Genomic DNA, 20,991 nt, shown 5'->3' with positions numbered 1-20,991 from the left:
AAGAAGTGTTCCTCCTCTCAGTCAATCATCGTGTAGTATTAAAAATGAAAAGAATTTATCCTTTCTTTCGCACAGCATATCCTGTTCTTTCATCGCTATCCATTTGATAAGATTTATTTTCAGTTACGGCACCCAGGATTTTCAATTAAAGATGAAACAGCGCTCTCTGCGAGAGGAGCAAGTGTGAAGAGCCAGATGCTGGCAGAGAGGAACTGCTCAGCCTGGGAGGTTCGATTGCTTCTTCGCAGAGTGCAGGTGAGAGCTGGAATTGCCCAGACATTCCCAGCACAGCTCTTCCCTGCAGAAACCCTGCTCCCCAGCGGGGTGGATTGCTGCGGTTAACCCGGCACAGCTGCACCAAAGCCCCAGAATCAATGTGAAACGCAGTTATGACACCACCACCCCCTTGTTTGCAGCAGTGATTCAGGCAACGCAATATTTTAGCCGATGAGCCTGCTCGGAAATATGAGCTTCGTTAGGCTTTAACTGATTACATCTCCTGTCCCAATCGATTGGTCATCACTCATTTTTATGGTCATGCAGCAGAGAATTCACAACATAAAGGAGGAACCTCTGCGTTGACGCATGGCAATGCGGTAGCTTTACATCAACGGGAGGATACAGACATTGAAGGCTTCCAATTTAGTAAAAGCATTTGCTTCACTATTGTTCCCACTCCAAAACGTTCCATAAATAAAAGTGTTTGGACCCTGGAGGACTCGGGGAAAAAAAAATGTGGGTGAATTAAAAGTGATTTAGCAAATCCAACAGTTGAACAATTCCTGTGGATTAAGCACACAAAAAACCCCACAACAATGGACACAATTCCATTCTAAGAACAAAGCTCAACTGCTAGATTCCTACAAAAACGGCCTATTTATCCCCAAAAGTACCATTATTATAACCCAGTTAGATGTTATTTTCTCTCTAAGGCATCACCAGTAGCAGCAAAAATTAGAAAGATTAATTCGCTGCGAGTAAATCCAAGTCCACATTTGCTTTTTCCCCATAAGGAGTACTCACGGAACTGAGAACCACGTGGAAGTTTGCTGCACTGGGTCAGCAAGCGGCAAAGGAAGAGGAAAGCGGCTGGAAGCAGAGGTTGAGGAACGGTCATGGCAAGCGTAGCCGACATATAGACCATCCCGGCACAGGGCTTCGGCCAGCGCCGGCACGAGGAGGGAACCATGGAAAGGAACAACCCACTATGCATTCCTATGGACATCCGGCTGCTGGATGGGCAGCACCGGCACACGAGAAGACACAAGGAATGCCATGTGGAACAGCTATGGGAAGGAAGCAGACTCTGCCATTTGAAGGGAACAGTTGGGGTGGGACCAGCAGCAGATTGGAAGCAATGCCCATGGTCTCACCTCGTCCATCACCATAAAGGGATACGGTTCAGAAGTGGACAGGTATGGTTGGACTTGATGATCTCAAAGGTCTTTTCCAACCAGAGAATTTATGATTCTGTGCAGCTGCTGAACTGAAATAAGAGGCACGGAACAGCACCTGCCTGCAGCTGTGCCTCCCACCTCGGCATTCCCAGGAACAGCGACCACGTGCCTTTCGGGAGATACAGCCCAGCTTTTTAGATGATAACTATTTTGAAGAACCTTAGCTAATTAGTATAATTGCATTGCGCCGTTTTCCATATGCTGTACACCATCTTTTACGCTTCTGACATCTGACAAGAAACAGCATTTCACGGGGAATGACTTGGGGTTTCATGATGCAATTCATTTAAATTAGGGTAGTTCCCTGGGCAGAAACTCACTGCTGCATCATGCTCGTGCTCCAGATCAGGGTGTGCCAAGGAATTTACTGCCAGAACTATAGAAAAAAAATATTTTTTGCTTAAAACATAATAGAAACTCAATTATTTGGCAGCCCAGTGTATCCTTAAAGCACAGAAAACAATGCAGAAGCACAGCACTTGTCAGCAGTAAAAATTAACAGGACAGATGTATAGTGATGGCTTTAAGTTTTATTATTTGCATATGCTCCGACGTCGTGGAGTTACTAAAGAAAGTTTAAAGCCTACTTACATTTTAAAAGGCCTAAATGGCACAGTAAATTGTCTGATGCAGCGTGCCACAGGGATGTACGCACACGCACGTTCAGAGCGGCGCTGCTCCAGTGATGGAGTTAACCTTCAACTTCAAAAGTTAATGTTAAAGGGCTGTCTGTCTGCCTTTTTTTGTCAGTGATGTTGCTTCCCAATGTCAGCAGGGAACAACTCCACGGCGCTGATGAGCATTTCTCCTTCCTGACAGCTGGAGTTCTGATATCCCTGCTGGGGCTCTCCTGTCCTTCAACTTACAACGTGCCCCACGCTCGGAAAACAGAAATGCAGTCTTTCACCCAGAAAGAGTTAAGGGCTTTCAGTCGGTTCCACTGCCCTTGGTGTGACTTACCCACAGCACAGCCCGCTTGCAGCAACACAGATGGCTGCGCTGATGCTGCCAATGGTTTAAGCTCAGAAAATGCTGCTTTTTTAACAAAAAAAAAAAAAGAAAGAAAAACCAACCAAAAAACTAAACACAGCAAAATATCGCTATTATTTCCCTGTGCTGAGTTTACTGTTCCACGTATGCCTCTGCCTGCCAAGGAATTGTTAAACTAATCACCCTGAGATTCATTTTGTTCGCACACAGCTGGGTGCTCGGCCACGCAACATCTGCTTCTCAGCATCTCCTTCTCTTCTCTATCAGTGGTTCAGAAGAAAAGAACCTCAACAGAGCAGCTCCGCCAGTCCGTGGGGAAAGAAGCTAGGAAATGAGTTTATTAACTAACAGCTATTAATACCTAAAGCTTCAGACTACTGAATCCATGACTCTGAGAGCAGAGAGCCCCGGGAACAGCTAACAGCCATTCCCATTTCCTCATCGTGTTTATTAAAGATCACTGAAGCTCTGGAGGAGAACGCGATGGGAATAATGCATCTCTTGGAGTCAAGCGTTCTGCCAGCCTCAGTCTCCCATCTGGTTTCACCCTTCAGAGCGGTGTGGTCCGAAGCCCAGCATGGTGCCTCTCCTGTTGGGATGAGCCCTGGCCACGCGGCACCACCCGACTGTGCTGGAACCGCTTTGCAGGAGAGTGGCCTCACGTGGAATTTGGCAGTGAGAAACTGCACTTGGTAAAGTATTCGTACAACCACTTCTCCAGTTGGAGTTTGGTCGGTGTGACCAAAGTCGCCGAGTCCCCTCAGCCACCGGAACCTGACACAAGGTGCTCTCCACAACTTGGAAAAGATTTCTTTGCCGCCTCTCCTCTGTGCTTTTAGCTGCGAAATATCATCAGAAGAAGCTAAAAAAAAAAAACCCAAACATTTCCAAAGCAAGGAGTGTTTATAAGATGATCTCCTTGTAAGAAATGCTTCTGTAACACAGTTCTCGGAACACCTGCATTTGAGAGATTGGCAGATTTGAAAAGGGCAAACAACCTCTTCATCATTAAACGCTAAATCTGGTTTTCATAAGCAGAACTCGCTGAGCATTAAACAGAACCGTCACTGCCACCTGTGGGAATTTGGAAGCCGCAGCCGCAGGTCAGCTCTGCAGCAGATCAAGATCTAGCTGGCAGGTACTTGTGTTTGTTCACCGATGGAGAGGTCATCCTGCTCCAGGAACACGGCAGCTGTATTGCCAGTTATTTTCCGCTTCAGAACAAACTCCTGCTGCTGCTTTAGAACAACGCTATAAACCGCGGCAAGTCGAAGCAGAGACAAAAAGTAACGACGGCGACTTCATAGCAAGGTAACTGCAATTCTCACTTTTACTTTGTGCTTTCCATCATAAGCCCAAAGTCACGGACAACCACATAGAAACCCTGGACAAGCTGAGTTTAGAAGGTCCCTGGGTCCGAGAGCGGTGGCTGCGGTGTGATACAAGCAGCAATTACCGCTTCCCTTTGTGACCACCTCCCGAGACACCCACTAAGTGTAATAAACAGCCTCAGGACCGGCAAATCGGCAACGAACACGAGCCAAAGTCTAAAGGACGGGGCAGTTCACAGCCACTCTTGGCATATGTCCACAAGGACGGTGTAGGTGATTATCCATCGGATTTGGCGATTAACTTCCGCCACCCGCTTGCAGTTTAATTTTTACCCCCAAAGTTTCGGCGCAAGGTAGATGTTGTAAGTGCAATAGTAATGTTTGTACGGACTGTGAGACAGAGAAGGTCACCAGGTTCCTATAATAAGAGTTTCACCTTCAGAGCACTCAGAATCCTGATAGCGGTGCGCTCAGTGCGGGAACCTTGCCAGTCATCGCTTTTACGCAGCCATCTCCAAGGGCCAGGCTCATCCATATCTGCTTAAAGAGCTCACTGAATTCAAGGCTGACAGAGAGATGGGATTTCATAAGAAAGCACTTCGAATAAAGAGACAGCTCTGAAGGCAAAGCCAAATCTAATTTCTGCTCTCAATTCACAATCAATCAGGAGGCGGTCGCAGACTTTCAGCCCAACAGGAAACCCACACTGACAGCACAGTAGTTTTTCCCGTATTTATTGCATCATTCCCTTTTCTGCCATCCCTCTCTGAGCATTTTGGTTCTGCAGGCATCTCTGCGATGCTTTACTATTGCCAGAGCACAGCAGCTCCCAGAGAAGAGCTCTGTTACCCATGCTAAGTGCTCCTTACTCCCTTTCTCCTTGCTTCCAGGACACACACGCCAACCCAAGGATGAATTTCCAAAGGTTCTCTCTTTTTTTATTTGAATAGAAGCAGATGATACACAATGTCATGTACACAGCCAGCCTCAGAGACTCCTTCAAACAGAACTCCCATAAAGGTTCATTTATTTTTTTTATATCTACGTACCTCAATTTACCAATATAATAAACCATCCAACTAGATGAGGAGAAACCACTCCGCACCTCTGACTGTGACAATTATACTGAGCGATTCTGACAGCAGGCGCCTGTCCTAACAATCCTCACCCTTCCACAAAACTGATTGGATAACAGTGAAGACCCCTTCTCGTTTCACTCATCACACCAGGTCAGAATCAGCAGTGGTCACGCAGCCAGCACTGGATTTTCAAACAAACCCACTTAAACTCCAAACCTGACCCTTCCGTCCCCGTTGGCAGCAAAGAAACAACCAGACACCTTGCTGTTCAGATAAATAAAGTGATGAAATAGAGATCAGCTCATCATTATCACACCCGAAGGACGGGATGTCATCCAGAGGGACCTGGACAGGCTGGAGAGGTGGGGCTGTGAGAACCTCAAGAGGTTCAACAAGGCCAAGTGTAGGGTCCTGCACCCGGGTCGGGGTAATCCCCATTTTCATTACACGATGGGGGACAATGTAATTGAGAGCAGCCCCACAGAGAAGGACTTGGGGTGCTGGTTGATAAGCTCAACACGAGCCGGCAACGTGCACTCACAGCCCAGAAACCAACCGTGTCCTGGGCTGCATCCAAAGCAGCGTGGCCAGCAGGGAGGGAGGGGATTCTGCCCCTCTGTTCCTCTCTTGGGAGACCTCATCTGGAATACTCTATCCAGTTCTGGAATCCTCAATGTAAGAAGGAGATGGAGCTGTTGGAATGGGTCCAGAAGAGGCTACAAAGATGATCCGAGGGCTGAAGCACCTTCCCTACAAGGACAGGCTGAGAGAGTTGGGGTTGTTCAGCCTGGAGAAGGCTCCGAGCAGATCTTATAGAGACCTTCCAGTACCTGAAAGGGCTATAGGAAAGCTGGAGAGGGGCTGTTCATAAAGGCTTGTGGGGACAGGACAAGGCAGAATGGGTATAAACTGGAGAGGGGCAGATTTAGACTGGACATTAGGAAGAATTTCTCCACCATGAGGTTGGATGGGCCTTGGGCAGCCTGATCCAGTGGGATGTCCCTGCCCATGGCAATGGGGTTGGAACTGGATGATCTTTAAGGTCCCTTCCAACCCTAACTATTCTATGATTCTATGATTATCAGACAGTTGCAATTCCCATTAAGAGACCAATGGGCTTTCCTGAAGGCATGGTCAGAGCAATCAGGTGGGACCGTGTCTGGCACGGAACACATCAATACCTGACCCAGCAGGAGGGTCACTGTGCCGGGAGAATCAGAAAGGGTGGCTGCACCACCTGGTGCTGTGAAAAATCAACGCCTGTCCAACACAGAGGCTCAGAAGGCATTCTGAAGAGCAAAAATCCCAACATCCTCTGCTTCTGAATTGATGTTGCAGCGTCTGCAGGAGCACTGGGGTCCGGTTACGGCCGCAGGCATCGCTGGCACGTCCTGCATTTCAATCAGATGCGCACCATCACTTCAAACAGCAGGTTTTATCTCCAGATATTTGTGAAATACAAGAAAAGCCTCACACCTTGCATTTAGAACCTGTGCTTCCAGGTAACAACAAGCCCTAAATCTTCCCAAGTGACTGCGGGCAGCCTGGAGAACGCGCCCAGCTCGCCTGCCCCAATTTCAAGTTCTTTACATAAGATGGAAAGTTCCGTCAAAGAAATGGGGTTTTTGAGAACCAGAGGCATTGTCTTCCTTTGCCATTTCCTTAATGGCCAACAGCTCCGTAGCCACACAGACCTGGAAGATCAAGAGGCCTCTTAAGAACGTGGTTCAATTAGGAACACCCAGATGTATTCGCCAGGAGGCAATAAATATGGATTTCAGAACGACAAATGCGATGCCCCCCCTTCCCCCCGGAGGAGACTCAGCAAAGCAGAAATTGCTTTCAGTCCTATTTCTCTTTGCTGCATTTCACCCGGAACGAGGGAAACAGAGCCCAAAGAAAGAACTTCCCCAGGTAAAACGCTTTTACTGTTCTGTGCATGACACTTCGCATCGCGAATCGGAGCTTGATGGCCGAAGGAAAAGCAGCCTATTTTTGGCACGCTTTTTTAACCCAAAGAAAAAGCAAGGAGCAAAAAATTGGTAGGTTCCGAATACTTTAGAGCTTTGCTGTGGCCGTGCTACACACACATTTGTGCGCGAATACAGGTTAAAGATGCCAGGACCCCATCCCCAGGCTCTCGCTGCCCAAGTACCACCTCAACCTGGGCAAAATCCAGCTGCTTTGAGCCCCACAGCGCAAACGGTTGCCCACCCACATGGCAGCTCTCACGTTCATTCCGTGTTCACTCCCTCCGCAAAGACCAGAGCCGATATCCTCCGGCTTTCTAACAGGCCATTTGTGTTATGGAATTTGTACTAAAAATCAAACTTTGGCCACGCAACAGCCTATTAAATTTCTGCAAACCACAGCACAGTTAACAGCGCTGCACAGGCTCCCAGAGTCCCAATTCCCAGTGTCTGAGATGAAGAACTGTTTGAAGAGCACAAACGCTTCCAGTGCTTCTCTAAAAAGCAACCAACTGTCCTGATAGCAGACAGATAACTGCGGGAGAACAGCTTGAAATGAACTGTGTGAATCATTTCGCTCAGAATTCAAAACAAATGCGTTAAAAAAAAAATGTGCTAAGAACAACACCACAAATACCTGTGGTTTACAAATATTGGTAATTCCAGGCTCAAAACTGGGTGTCCCGGGGCAGAACTTGTCACCAGCAAGGGCTTTCCAACATCCACCAACAGGGAGACATAGAACGCCATCCCAGTTGTGGCCATGGGGCCACCTCAGCCGCGTTCTGATCCACCTCGGAAACACCCTGAAACTTCAGACACCCTGAGAACAGTTGGTCTGAATGACCCCTCCAAACCAGCCCCTGCGTTGGCAGCAAGCTTACGGGTAGGTGGGGCATTCTTCATGCTTCTGGACTACCTGTGCACCTACAAGAGAGCAGCCTGGGGCAGCAGACGCGCAGTCACCGCCTTCTCCATGTTATTTGTTGAGGTGGAAACACCGATATGAAGATGCAAATCAACGAGGTTATTGAGCTACCAACCCCCAGCACCAGCACAGCGCTCCGACGCAGTCCCCACCACCCATTAGACACACACACACATCTCTCCCCTTGCGGTACTCAACCCTGCAGCGACAAAGTGGTGGAGATTCAGAGATTTACGCTCCAAACCCAAACCTCATTCTGAATCCGTACGCCTTACACGGGGGTAAGAAAAGACGTCCCCTGGCTAAGGAAGAGCCACATATCCTGAAATGTTTTGCAGAACGGAGCAGAACAAAAAGGCACAACGCACAGTACAGCGTGCACAACACTCAGTCCACTGCAATTATTTGCTATTTTGATGAACACTAAGCACCCGACCCTAATGAATTCATTTAAGTACCAGCAGTATCTCCTAATGGGCATTAATTAAACTTTTCCAGCATCTCTACCTTCACCAGAGAAAAGTAATTACTCACTGCTGTCCTACAGAGAGGGAAATAAAATCCACAGGATTAGTTTTTTTAGATTGAGGAAGTAGGGCAGATAGAAAAGCTGGCAATTCCGAGGCAAGTCGCTGTAGTTTGTAATTCCACGACAGGAGCAACACTCCAGGCCTTGCATTGAGTAGAACTGTTTTCCCGCTGCCTGTAAACAAGCCACAAAATAGGGTTTAACAGCAACACACAAGTCTGTCAGGGAGAACGGGTTTGTCTTTTCCAATATTCTCAAGAGCACACAGCCTAAGCCAGTTCACCGTCACCTCAGCTGTTCCGTACGGTTCAACCACCGGCCCCACAGACCCAGGGACGTTTCATACCTTACGCACCTGTGAATACATTTAAAATAGGTATTTATTTGTAAATATGACATATTAATGCTTCTATAATGCCCCATTTGGGAGTGGCACGTGAAGATGTCAGAGGCTGTCCTGGTTTTGGATGGGGCAGTGGATTTTCTGCTCAGGGGCTGCACTTCTCCACGTTTCAGGCTCGGTGCGACAGCAGTGCTGGGAACCCCTCTTGTTTACAGCCACAGGAACTATTCCCAGGAACAGCACATGCAAAAATAAGGCAAGAAGTGTTTTGGGGACAGCTTGGCCCCTCTCTGCTCTCCACGCTCCTCAGTGTCCAATTTCGTGTGCTCCCAGTTCCATGCTCGGTGATCTCTCTGCATTGGCCACAACCCCAGTGCCTTCACTAACTGCAAAGGGCTCAGGATAGGTTTATATATTATTATTACTATTATAAATTGCTTTATTAAAGCTGGTTTTCTCCCAAGCTCTCAGCCTGTCTGTTGCTCAGTGCCCCTTTCCCACTCTCCCCCCGGCTGGGCAAGGCGGGAGCGCGGTTGCCTATTGTTCAACCGCTGGCTAAGGGCTCAACTAGGACAAAGATCCACGATAATGGACAACAACTCTTATTTATTCATACAGAACTGGCTTATACAATAAGAACCAACTCTCACATGAAATAAAAACCACAGCAATTTGGTTTTCAAACTGACGCCATTAGCATTTTTTTTTGTCACATACCAAACACGACGCATTAGAGGTCACGTTACAAGCGCGCTCTGCCAAGGAGACTCTGTCAACCTGAAGCAGAGCCAAGGCAATAAATATTTCAAGCCGCTGCTTGGCAATGGAGCCCCACGTTTGTGTATCGGTACTCCCACTCAATGGTCCCTGCAGCACTGAGCCCGCCCCGCACCGAAGCATTTGCAGCCTAATCTCGCCGCAAAGGAGATTAGTGAAATTACTGAGCGATAACAGTGTCAGCATAAGAGGTAAAAATACTTCCCCGGCACTTCGGGTCAGCTGCTTTCTGAGGAATTCTTTAGACCAATAAAGGACGAAACAAGCCATTAGACATCATTCCTGGGATTAATGCAGGGCTCTGCCTCTCTCTTACGTAACGGGATTCCCAAATTCCCCCCCTAAGTACACGCATTAGGAGGAAATCATTTCTACAAACCTAAAACTTCAGGGCTTAGTTATTTCCTGATAGTTCTGTGGTTTTAGAGGAAATAAACTGGATGTTAATCCTCTTGCATTTAATGAGTAGTACCAGCAAACTCCGCTTCTGCCTGCTCTAAGAAGGTCACTGCACACCAGCACGTAACCAAACCAGAGCTGCGTACTCCAGCAGCGAGACCCGAAAGAGAGAGGAGGGCATTAGCAGTGTGGGGTTGAGGCGTTCTGGTTGACGTCTCTGAGCAAAACCATGTCAAAATGATCTAGAAACTCACCCATCCTTAGTGGTTTCCATAGAAATCGGCGCAGGAGAGCAGTACTTAACCAAATGCTGACTTACACCAAGGTCAAGTTATTTGTGAATGGGTTTGTGTTTTGGTTTTTAATGGTGTTGGGAAAAGAACAGATAACTTACACGCGTACCTGCATCTCCGCTTCAGCTGCGGGAGTGAAGCTGGTCGGCCACCAGCTCTGCAAACTGAATAACGCAGCCCTCAATCCTACTGCAGCTTAACTTGCATGGGGATCTTCCAAAAAGTCTTGCCGGGAAAACTTACATTGAGACAGGCACTCCTGCTTTCTGTTTGGAATCAGGAGAGCGATTGTCCCACCCAGCCTCACAAGTTCTACGCTGGGCACCGCTGCCCTGCTCCGTGCTGCTCTTTTCGGGCTCCACGCTGCCTGCCCCAAACTCTACACACGTTGCACCTTCCCAATGATCGACTGCAGCTACAGCAGCTGGTTAAGAGCTACAACACTTCTAGAGGCTTTCCTTACTAAAAGCGACAGTTCCATGGACACGCTTTGCCCATTCCTTTATAACTTTCTCTACCAGGCTTCACCACCACAGGAAGTTCATTATCAGTGACTCGCAAGAATAATTTTTTTAAGCTTAACGGCAAATTGGGCAACGTTTTTCTTAGGATACGAAGAATTAACCTGGTTTTATCACAGGGATTCACTCCGCCGCCTGATTTCATGAGTTCAGACAGAGATCTCTGCAGCTGCTCCAGGACCTGCTCAGTGGCAGATCCGATACCTCAGGCCCTCTTTTAAAGGTCTCTCTGGGAACCGTGTGCTCTGTCGCCAGAGGCTGCCCAGCTCCACCAGCAGCGCTGCAGCTCGGTGTGCGGCTGTTGACAACAGAGACGCCCCCAACGCCTCCCACGGTGTGCGTGGAACACTTCAGGGAAGCAGAGGGATTAAAACAGGCTTAACTTCACCACGCAGGACCTGGCGACGCTGGGAAATTCAGACAGACAAGTTGAAAGTCACTGCTCTAGAGCAAAACCCACTTTCGACCCTGACATTATTTCCACTAACAACTTAATTCAATAAACGACGTAACTGTATTAAACAGCAATTAAGCAGCCACTGCTGATGGAATTTTCTCTCTCATCTGTCCTCTCATCCACATGAAAGGAGATTTTAAACAATTCTCCTAGCTAAACACAACTCGGGTCCATACGGCACCGCGCACTGCTCCCACCGGGGTGTGGGATCTGCCAAGGCAGCTCCTCTGACACTCCAGACCCACCGGTGTCCCTCTTCGGCACCGAGCAGGACCCTGGGACCCAGCCACATTCATAGAATCATTAAGGTTGGAAAAGACCTCACCGAGTCCAACCATCAGCCCAACCTGCTGTGCCAACTGAACCATGTCTCAAAGTGCCACGGTCACGTGTTTTTTGAACCCCTCCAGGGATGGAGATTCCACCACTGCCCTGGGCAGCCTCTACTAGGGCTTCAACATTCTTTCAGTAAAGAAATCGTTCCTAATATCCAGTCAGAACCTTCCCTGGTGCAACTTGAGGCCATTTCCTCTCTTTCTATCCCTTGTGGCCCACTCAAGCAGTGAAACCTGCACCTTCTCCAAGCCTACAGGAAGGAGGATCCAAGAAGATGGCCTGATGCCATAGAGGGAGAAGATTCCAGGAGAAATCAGTAACCTTGGACTCCCAGAGGCTGAGCCCACGGCTGGTCAAAGCTCTTTCCCTTTCCCAGCACGCCCCATCCTGCTCACAGAGCACACGAGAGCGGATGGACCCTTCCAAAGGGTGAAACAGATGAGTTCTGGCAGAACGGTTCCTGAAGCACACGCTGCGTCCTCGCCTGCATGCTAAACCAGTCCCTAATAGACGAGACACAATTTGCATCCCAAAACATAACAGCCAACATTGAATTGCTCTCCAAATACAACTGTGAAACAATCCCAGTCCAAGGGGAATTAATTTCTCCCTAAATATTTTATCCAAAAAAAAACTCTGGCAAAGGCAGCCGGGGCACATCAGTGAAACTCAGCATTAAATACATCCTTTTCTGCGCTCTGTATTTGAAGTGTGATGCACAGGCTGTGCCACCAAGCACCAGAGGTTGTTTTCCAGAGCAGTTTCTGGCCGATGACTGCACAGATCTCCCGAGCCGCATTTTTAAAACTCAAAAATGGCCTTGGGTGCTCTCCACAGCTCCGAGAAACCGGCCGGCTGTGCACATGCCTCCAACCGCATTTGACTACCAAGAGGTAAACAATGCTGGAACATACCAACCCTTCGCTTTTATTTCGAAGACACAAGAGCTTTGTTCACCTTTGCATCACAGAGAAATAAAAATCCCTAATAGCCAAGCCTAAAACGTGGAGGTTTTAGTGGGGCGGACGAGAGAGGGAGCTTGAGTTTTCTTTGAAATGATGATAATGTTGAGTCTGTGACGCATCTTGGGCTGAGCACTTCTGAAAGTGTTTTTACGTAAACCCATAATGGTCTGCAAGCAGCTACTGAATGCTGTAAATCCACAAGCTGGGAATCCAGGACAGGGTGAGCATCGCTCCGAGCCACGCTTTCCAGGGGCTTGAGCCGATGCTTAAGAAACGTGGTTTCTTTAAAAAGCAAAATATACCAATTTTTTTATTTCCTATTGTTAATAAGCTCCATAAATCAACCCTGGAAGCACCCAGGAGCATCTCTGATACCTGCAGCTCTGTCCTCTGCGGGGGGCGTCACACCTGAACGGCTGAGAGGCACATCAGAGCTGAGAGAAGACCAACACACCCTGCAAAGCAAACACTCCTTGCTGCACCGAGCCCGGGTCTGCCCAACTCATGCCTCAGCCGCAAGCGCCCAGCGGCTGCAACCAGGGACTCTTCTCAAGGTGCCTGTGCCAAGCTCATCCTCACTCCCTATCTCCGCTGGCCACGATCCTCAGCCCCGACAGACAGACAAGCACGTATACATATTTTATAGCTTGACAAAGGCAGGATGGGAGGATTGCTGTGCTCTCTCTTCCCATGGAGCCAAGATTTTTTCCAGGCTGCCAATCTCTCTTTTTGCATCTCCTCCACCCCCAATCTCTGAGATGAGGTGAGCTGTCACCCTCAAAGCACTCCCTGATGTCACACGCAGAAGTGGACAACACTGGTTTGTGACCCGCATCCCCTACGTTTGCTGCTGCATCTGACCGGCCCCTCCGTGTCGGCTCGGACATCTACGCCACCGCAGAGAGACAGTGACTCTACCGGCTTCTTCTGAACACCCAGGTCCAGAGGTGGTCCTGCATTGTCCCCAGCACCAGAGAGGGTCCCACGCAGCCCCAACCTGGCCAAAGCAGCCCTTTCTTCTACAAGCACTACACAACTGTTGTCGTGGTCAGATTTTGCATCAGGTTCTCCCATTGGGGCATCACTGGTCTGGGTTTGTAGGAATGTTCTCTATTTCTAAACGCAGTGGATTTAAGAGACAACTTTAGCAACAAATAATTCACACAGTCCCATTAACCTTGTTGATTGCCTTTGCCACCTCTTTGAAAGAAGACTTCATTAGCATGCAGATGGGAATAACACATTTCCAGCCACCAAGCCCAGAGCACTTCTGATGTTTTGATAGCACCCCCGATCCATATTCATAGGAACCAGCCGTTAGTCTGATTGTATTTATTACCAAAAGCTGGTAATGGAACAGCGCTGGAGCGGAACGCAATAAGAATCAATATTCAAGCGTACCATGATCTGATAGAGCCAGAATTCCAGCTTTATGTTTTTACACAGGCAATTGAAGAGAGGTGGCAATCCAGAGCTTAAAGGCATTAACTTTTTACTCGTACTTCAGGAAAATGATTTACAGTGGCTCAGGCGACGCAAACCACACCACTGCTCAGGCAGCACGGTGTGACACCGGAGCAATAGCAAACACACCGCTGATCTCCAATTTGTAGAAGTCACATTCAGCTGAGAGGAACCGACAAATCATGAGAAATTACAGGCTTGAGAGACATACATCCTGGGCAGGAGTTCTAAGCGAGCATCTTTGACGGCAGCTATGAAAACACGCTTTAAAAGCTCGCTGTTGGAGAAAGCCCAACGCTACGTCTAACACCCTGGGCATGCTTTGCAAATTAAATTGCATTCCCACATAGGTTCAGTGCTTTAACGCACTGCACTTACATCGGCAGAAAAAGCGCAGTGACATGAGCTTGAACAAGAGATCGCTCTGATTGCAGTTCCCGTTGAAAGCTGCACCTGAACTCGCCGCAGGACATGGATCTGCACTTCAACAGCTGCACCGAGGGACGACCAGCACACGGGTTTAATAGCCAGATGGAACACGTACCCCAGCATCTCTCAAGCTGCTGTGCCCATCGCTGCAATCTCCCTTTCCTCCCTCAGAGCCTCTGCAGCCTCCCCACATCCCACTAACGCCCTTCCCAGGATACTCTCCACCAGAAGCAGATGCCCTTGCTTTTACAACCAACCAGCTTGGATGTCAGCCCATCGTATTCTACCGCTGCCAGTCACCAGGAGCAGCTCCTATTTCCACTTCAAGCCCAGAAAAAGACGAATTTAAACGCGGATTCAAACATCAATTCGCAGCCAAGAAGATGAATTACCTGGGAATCTGTTTTTGATGATGGTGTAACAGATCAATACAAGCCTGCAGTCTTCCTGCTGCATTCTCCTCTCACCTTGTGCTCAGCAGAACTAAATAAGGAATTCACTCTCCAACACAAAGAGCTCATATTCTTCTTAATCCAGATCCAGTACTCTCAGGAATACTATTGCTTTGAAGAAGAAAATTGCTCCCATTCAGGGAACAAGATGTGCATTAACTAACAGCCCACGAACGCGACAAGGTGTTTCTTAAAAGGAAGCACCGTGAATTAAAAAACAAGAACCGGGAGAATGAATTCAAAGACCTTAAAACAGAACAACAATCAAAACTAGAGTAGTTTTTTCAGCTGTCGATTCGAATACACAACCCTGGTTGTATTTTAAGATTTTTTTTAAGTATTATCAGCTAAAAATATCCTGGAGCAGATGTTCCCGTAACAAAGGAGCAAGGTGCACAGCAAGTTACACAAGCACAGCTTGTTTACTTCGAGAATATTCTAAAAAGACAGTTTAGTTTTAAAGTGCTTTTGTTTCATAAAAGCAAAAATGAGAAGTCTTTTTTTTTAAAAAAAATAAAGGAAATTGTATCTTCTGAGAGTGCCAAAACCCAGCTGTTTCCTACAACGGACCAGCATTTCATTAGAGCCAGCCAGGAATTCATGAGCAATACCTAGACAGAGATGATGAAGACTAGATCTGTGGTTGAAATAACAGCTTCTAATAAAGGTTCATGTTTATTTCATCCTTGGCTTCAACCACAGAGGAGAGGAAGCCTCCTGCCGCTGCAGAGTCATGGCAAAATCACCGTTTCAAGGATTTTAAACCAGTTCTACGCAAACATCTAAATCTAAGGGTTTGAGGGTGGTTTGGTTTTTTGGTTTTTTTAAAGAGAAAATATGCAGGAATCTATCTAAAAGAGAATAGTTCCATCTGGGAATAACTGGAATACAAGTGCTTAATCATTTAGTCCCAGTGGCAGCCTCCATCCCTGACAGGAGGGCACATGGAGACAGGTTTGGAACCTCAACTGCACGACGCTGGTTCCGCACCACTCCGCTGCGGCTCTCCCGAAGGACACCGACCAACGGGACAACGAAGAGCACGGCTCTCCTGAAGGGACCAGAAGAGCACAAGTGAAACCCACAGTGTTGAGCAGCACAGGAGCAAAAGCCACACAGCAAAAGCCTCGTTATCTCTCGAGCCTAACGCACCAGGAAAGAACAGAATAACTAGAGGGCATTTACGGTGAAATCATTAACACCGTGCTCATCGCAGTAAGATTTAAACAAAGGAGTATGTGAAAGGCGATAAGTTCTATGCCAAGAATAATATGTTTGTATAAAGATGAGTACGAGAAACAGGATTATAAATTGCAGGCACATCCTAACACCCGGCCCTTGGTGAGTGCCTGACAGCCCTCCGCACCCACACATCCGAGACAGAAGCGAGCAGCTCTTTGTGCAAGGAGGCTCTCCAACGGTGACAAGACCCACTGCGCTGCTGCTCCAGAGAAACCACAGCCTCCAGCAGAAAGCATTCCTCCTTCAGTTTGGGTTTTCAAGGCTACGCATCCGTCTCCTGCCCGATTTCACGAAACTGGGGTACCCTACACAGTCCTCACAGCACCCCTGCCTGCGCCAGCCTTTCTCGGTGTGATAAAAGGAATCCACTTTTCCTTCTTTTGCACAAACATGGATCTGTGCAGGGTGGGCAGGGTTCCACGCCAGCCATCACCTTGGTGCGCAAGGACTGGAGGCGCAGAGCCGCTGCCTGCGCCCCGCAGCGAGCGCAGCAACACATTAGTCTGTTTAATCACCCGGCTGGCGCGCCGCCAGCTCCCAGAGACACGCGGAATTAGGGTAATGCCTTTCCTCTGAGAGGCAAAATTATCCTAGTGTGTACTCTGATCCCTGTTTTAACACGGCACATTTCAAATTCATCTGATTTTGCAAAAACAGCCTCGGAGTGCGGCGTGCTCTCCCCGCTGCCTTAATTGCCAAACATGCAAATGTTTACCCCCACACGGAGGCTTTGTGCCTACCTCAAGCACCAGGGAAAATGTAAATGAGTCGCGCACACACTCAGCTTCGAGTGTTATGTCTCGAGTGCCGAATGCTGATCTGAGTCACGGTGTTTGCCACCACCGCTTCCATTCATCCTGCTCCAGAGGAGGGACCCCCGCGCACAGCCGACTGCTCCGCGCTCCCATTAACTCCTGTCGGGAATGGAGGATTAGTGATCGATCGCTGCGCAATCTGGCAGTCTAAGCTGGTCCTGGATGCTGATCAGGAGAGGGATCTGGTATGGTCAGGCCTCGCAAGCTTCCAGATCTGCCGGTTCCAAAGGCACGATGTGATTTAATGGTAGGTATTGACTCAGTCCGGTACCGAACCCTTCGAGTGTCACATCCCTGCAGTCCCCTCCTCCTCTGGACGAACGCTTCCCGATTCAAATAAAGCCACAGACCTGAGGTGGTCAGAGACATCGCGGTGAAAGGCTGTGAGCTATGGTGGGGCGCACACGGAGCGGCTTTGGGTTGACGTGCACCACGTGCATCGCAAACGGCATGAAGGGCTGAAGGAGTAAAGATCACGTCAATGCAGTTGGTCTGTCCTCCACGGGCTGCAGCTGGGAAATAAACCAGAGCACGAGCTGAGCCCTTGCTGCAGGCAGGGCCAGCCACAGTGGAGATAACAAATGGATGCCCCAGCCAGAGGAAGAGCTCCAGCCCCAACAGTGAGAGTCGGCTGTGAAACAAATACGGTGCAAACCAAGGGTTTATTGGTTCAGGAGCACCCAGGCTCTCAGTTGCACCAGTTTTGATGCAACGGAGCCAACACACGCTCTCTCAGCATTCAAGGGACAAAATCATGCGCTCTGGAAGTGTTCCTCAAGTGGAAGAGCTGCAGGGCTCTGCCCATTCCTTCCCAAGGTGCTCGTCACAGTGGCTATGAAACCATACCGATTGCCACGAAGCAGCTGTATGCATCCAAGCTCCTTAGTTTGGGAGGCAAACCCACTCGTCCTACAGAGCAGTTGGCAACTCGGGCTGCAGAGAGCAGAACTCACAGCCAACCAGTAGTTTTTGTTCCTTTAAGTCCGCAGCCCAGTTCTGATATATTTTGGCTACCACGGCAGAGAGATGGCATTTAAAGTCACATTAACAAACACACAGGCTCGTCTGCACGTACAAACACCTTCCTGGCTAAATCCGAACGCCACATGCAGCCAGCGGGTACCTTCAGAGGACACACTCAAAGGTGACAGATTTGGTTAAAGCAAAACGGTTCAGTTTTGCCTTAACGGAACTACAACTTGCAGCAGCGCCAGGTACTTACAGGGCAATTGCATTGATCTGAGTGACACGGGAGACCCTCCAGCCACGTGGGAGCCACCCTTCAGGTGCACAAAAGCAGGAGACCAGCTTGGAACCAGCACTTGCCAAGCGTGGCTGAGCTACAAACACCCTCACTATGGTCAGCCAGTGCAGATATGCACGTCACCCTGCCCAAACACCTTATTTACTGCCGCTTTGCTCGTCTGATCAGGATGACGATGAATTCCTCAAAACCAGAGGTATGGTTATAATCTCAAACATCAGTCAGAGAGAAGGGCTATCCCACTGTTAGTCAGAAACTCGGATCTCAGCACCAGTTGAGGCAGAGAGCTCAAGATTTAAGCCTTCTGCGGGCTTTGCTACTCGGCTGTGCCGATACCGAAGCTGAAGGTTTCCCAACCAGCCTGCAGGCACCCAAGCGAGCCTTCGCCTGGGCACGGCTGCGACACCGGCAATGCACCGGTCGTGTCCTCCTTCCTCAGCCAGCAAGGACAGAGCAAGGGAGGGAAGGGCAAATTTCTCCATCAACAAAAAGGTCCACCATTTGCGAAGTGCGGTTAACAGATGGCGTGCAAATTAACATCCATCTCTTTCAAGTGCCGTTATCAAACAAGGCTAAACAGCATCTTGAAATTCCCATTTGAAATTTTCTATGAGCTCGCTGGAAGCATCACAGACAGATTTTTACTGCTGTCAACTAAAGCTGTCGCTGTCTCCGATGAAGGACTACACTGCTCAAATAAAGCGGTCCAGTCCCCGACGTCCTGTGCGAGGCCACTGGGACACCGGTCCCGCTTCCCCTGGGAGACAGAGAGAGCTCAAATAACCAAAGCCGAAATGCAGAGGCAGGCCATGAGCATCAAGGCCTTAAACGCACCCTAAAACCCACAGGGAAGGTGGCAACTTCTTTGCCACCGTGATAAAGACTTGGATCCCCTCGGACTTCTTTCCCAACAGCCCTCAAAGCTGGAGAGCAGCATCTCTCCATGCCTTGCAACACGACGGTTCAGTTGAGAGCAGAAAAACACGAAACACAAGACCTTCGAAACCAGTAACGCAACGCCGGGTCTGAGAATTCCCACGCGTACTGAACGTGCCACGGAGCGCCAGCTCCCTTCCCTGAACACCCACATCACCCCACACATCTCCCCCGCCGTCTTCCAAAGTTCAGCGCGCCTGCTTGGATCACAGCGGCGAGGAGACAAGCCGAGCTCTCAAAGCCACAGCTCTCGTCGAGAACACCTTGCCAGCCACCTTCCTAACGGATATTCCTAACTGGAACATCACCACTGAGCGCTGTCGGAGCCACCCGGAACAGCAGAATGGTGTAAAACACTGTATTTAAGGACACTAAGACAGAAAATTAGTGCATGATCACCTGATGCGATAAATAAACTCGCAATATATTCCAGCCCAGGAAAAACTGCTGCATCTGGAGCTTCAGCTCAACTCATTCCAGAAGTTACATAAAAATCAGCATAAAAATGTTAGTTCTCTTTTTACAACTCAGCCCAGCGTCGGGTTTACACGCTCGGGATGACTATGCTAAACAGCACAGGTCTTTGCAAGACTCCGGCAGCAGCGAGAAAACTGTTCCTGTGTTTTAACCAGTTACCAGCCCACAGGAGGATTCCGTTCTTATCTCTCGGCAGCCACGCAACGCTCGCCAGCGAGAGCCTCACCAAAGCCTGCCCGTCCCTCGCCGAAAGCCTCTTTGAAAATCCACGCCACTAAAACACCTGGATTTGATTCAACCAACTAGGGAACCTTCAAAAACCAAAGGCTTTCTTCCAAAAAGCAACACGCTCTCCTCGTTCGAGGTTATTTATTCACGTGCCGCAGAGTTTCATTCTCAACTATCGTTTTAACTGACTTGCTGGAATCCGAAGTCAGTCCTGTTGATCTGGACTCATTTCCCATTGGCACCGTATTCCCCATCCAGAGGTGATTTAAGGAAGAGGCAACGCTTCGCTGCTCAGCACTCCGTGTCTGGAACTCCTAACAAACATCTCTGGCTCTGGCAATTCCCTGTTATCCATCCTATCAATTTCTCCCCAAATCTTTTCTGCCCGTTTTAACTTGACAGCACGAGACGTCTCTGTTATGGAAAGTCCCAGCGCAGGAATATCCCCATTTCCCTCCGTAGTAAACACAAGATATTCCTTTGATCTCCCTACTCTAGCTCCATCTTCCACAAGCTTTCGCTTCTTAGGAGAGATTTATTATTGTTTTCTAACTTAAGCCTCATTTTTTTTTTTATCCTCTTATTTCACATTCAACTCACAGTCATTTGTTCTTTTCTATTTTCTTCATTCTGATGGGATTTCCAGTTTTGGAAACACAGATATTTCAAAGCCTGTCGGGTTCTGTAGGTGCTTTGAAGGTGTGGGTGTGGGGTTTTGTTTTCACATTTAGCAGGTGATGCCCATCAGCACCTACCGCTCAGGCTCTGTAGAGAAGATGACTTTTCATTAGTGGCCAAACGAGGCAAATCTGGTTTAAAATGAGCTCTACCCTAAGCGAGGAGCAGCCGAGACAGCAACGCAAGTCAAGCGCTACACAAAGGAGCCGTACGAGAAATCCCACAGGCATCAGTGATGGAGATACTGGTATCAACTGGGAGTGAGAGGAAAATGGTTTTCCCAAAGCCAGTTTCTCTGTAACGCATCCCTCACACCCGGATTGATGACCAGGAGAGCAGGAAATCCAAAGCACGCTGGGCTGCGAGTCCCAGCTCGCGTGCCGGCGGGTCCCACCGCTGTGCCAGCTGCTCTCATTAGTTAATTAACATGTACTCAAAATTAATCCAAATCTACGGAAAAAGAACAGCCGGAGTTTGTTCTCAGCGTCCGGCTTTGGCAAATCCGAGAGGACGCAGCGTGGCGTTCCTGCAGCCCTGCTCCCATCTCCTTGGTCCCAGCGCCCCGTCCTGCCCCTTGCCCAGCCCCACCGAGCAACGCACCGTAACGCACCGTAACGCACCGTAACGCGTG

At 48.8% G+C, this 20,991-nt stretch overlaps 1 protein-coding gene across 5 annotated transcripts in view; it reads right to left on the bottom strand.

Moving 5' to 3' along the window:
• MAGI3 (membrane associated guanylate kinase, WW and PDZ domain containing 3) overlaps positions 1-20,991 on the bottom strand; it is a 61,161-nt gene that overhangs the window by 38,380 nt on the left and 1,790 nt on the right. The window contains exon 1 of one of the 5 annotated variants that reach the window (XM_054087277.1): positions 17,128-17,161. The exons of 3 other annotated variants lie outside the window; for them this stretch is intronic. In XM_054087277.1, the coding sequence (XP_053943252.1) occupies positions 17,128-17,146 (19 nt within the window). In that variant the 5' untranslated portion in view covers positions 17,147-17,161. Of the gene's footprint in view, positions 1-14,660; positions 14,799-17,127; positions 17,162-20,991 lie in introns of those variants that run through there. One more of the 5 variants, XM_054087275.1, reaches the window with a different exon arrangement.

Source organism: Cuculus canorus, chromosome 24, assembly GCF_017976375.1.
Source record: "Cuculus canorus isolate bCucCan1 chromosome 24, bCucCan1.pri, whole genome shotgun sequence".
In the NCBI taxonomy this organism is placed as follows: domain Eukaryota; kingdom Metazoa; phylum Chordata; class Aves; order Cuculiformes; family Cuculidae; genus Cuculus; species Cuculus canorus.
The sequence above is the reverse complement of the archived record's forward strand: the minus strand, read 5'-3'. Positions and strand labels throughout refer to the sequence as shown.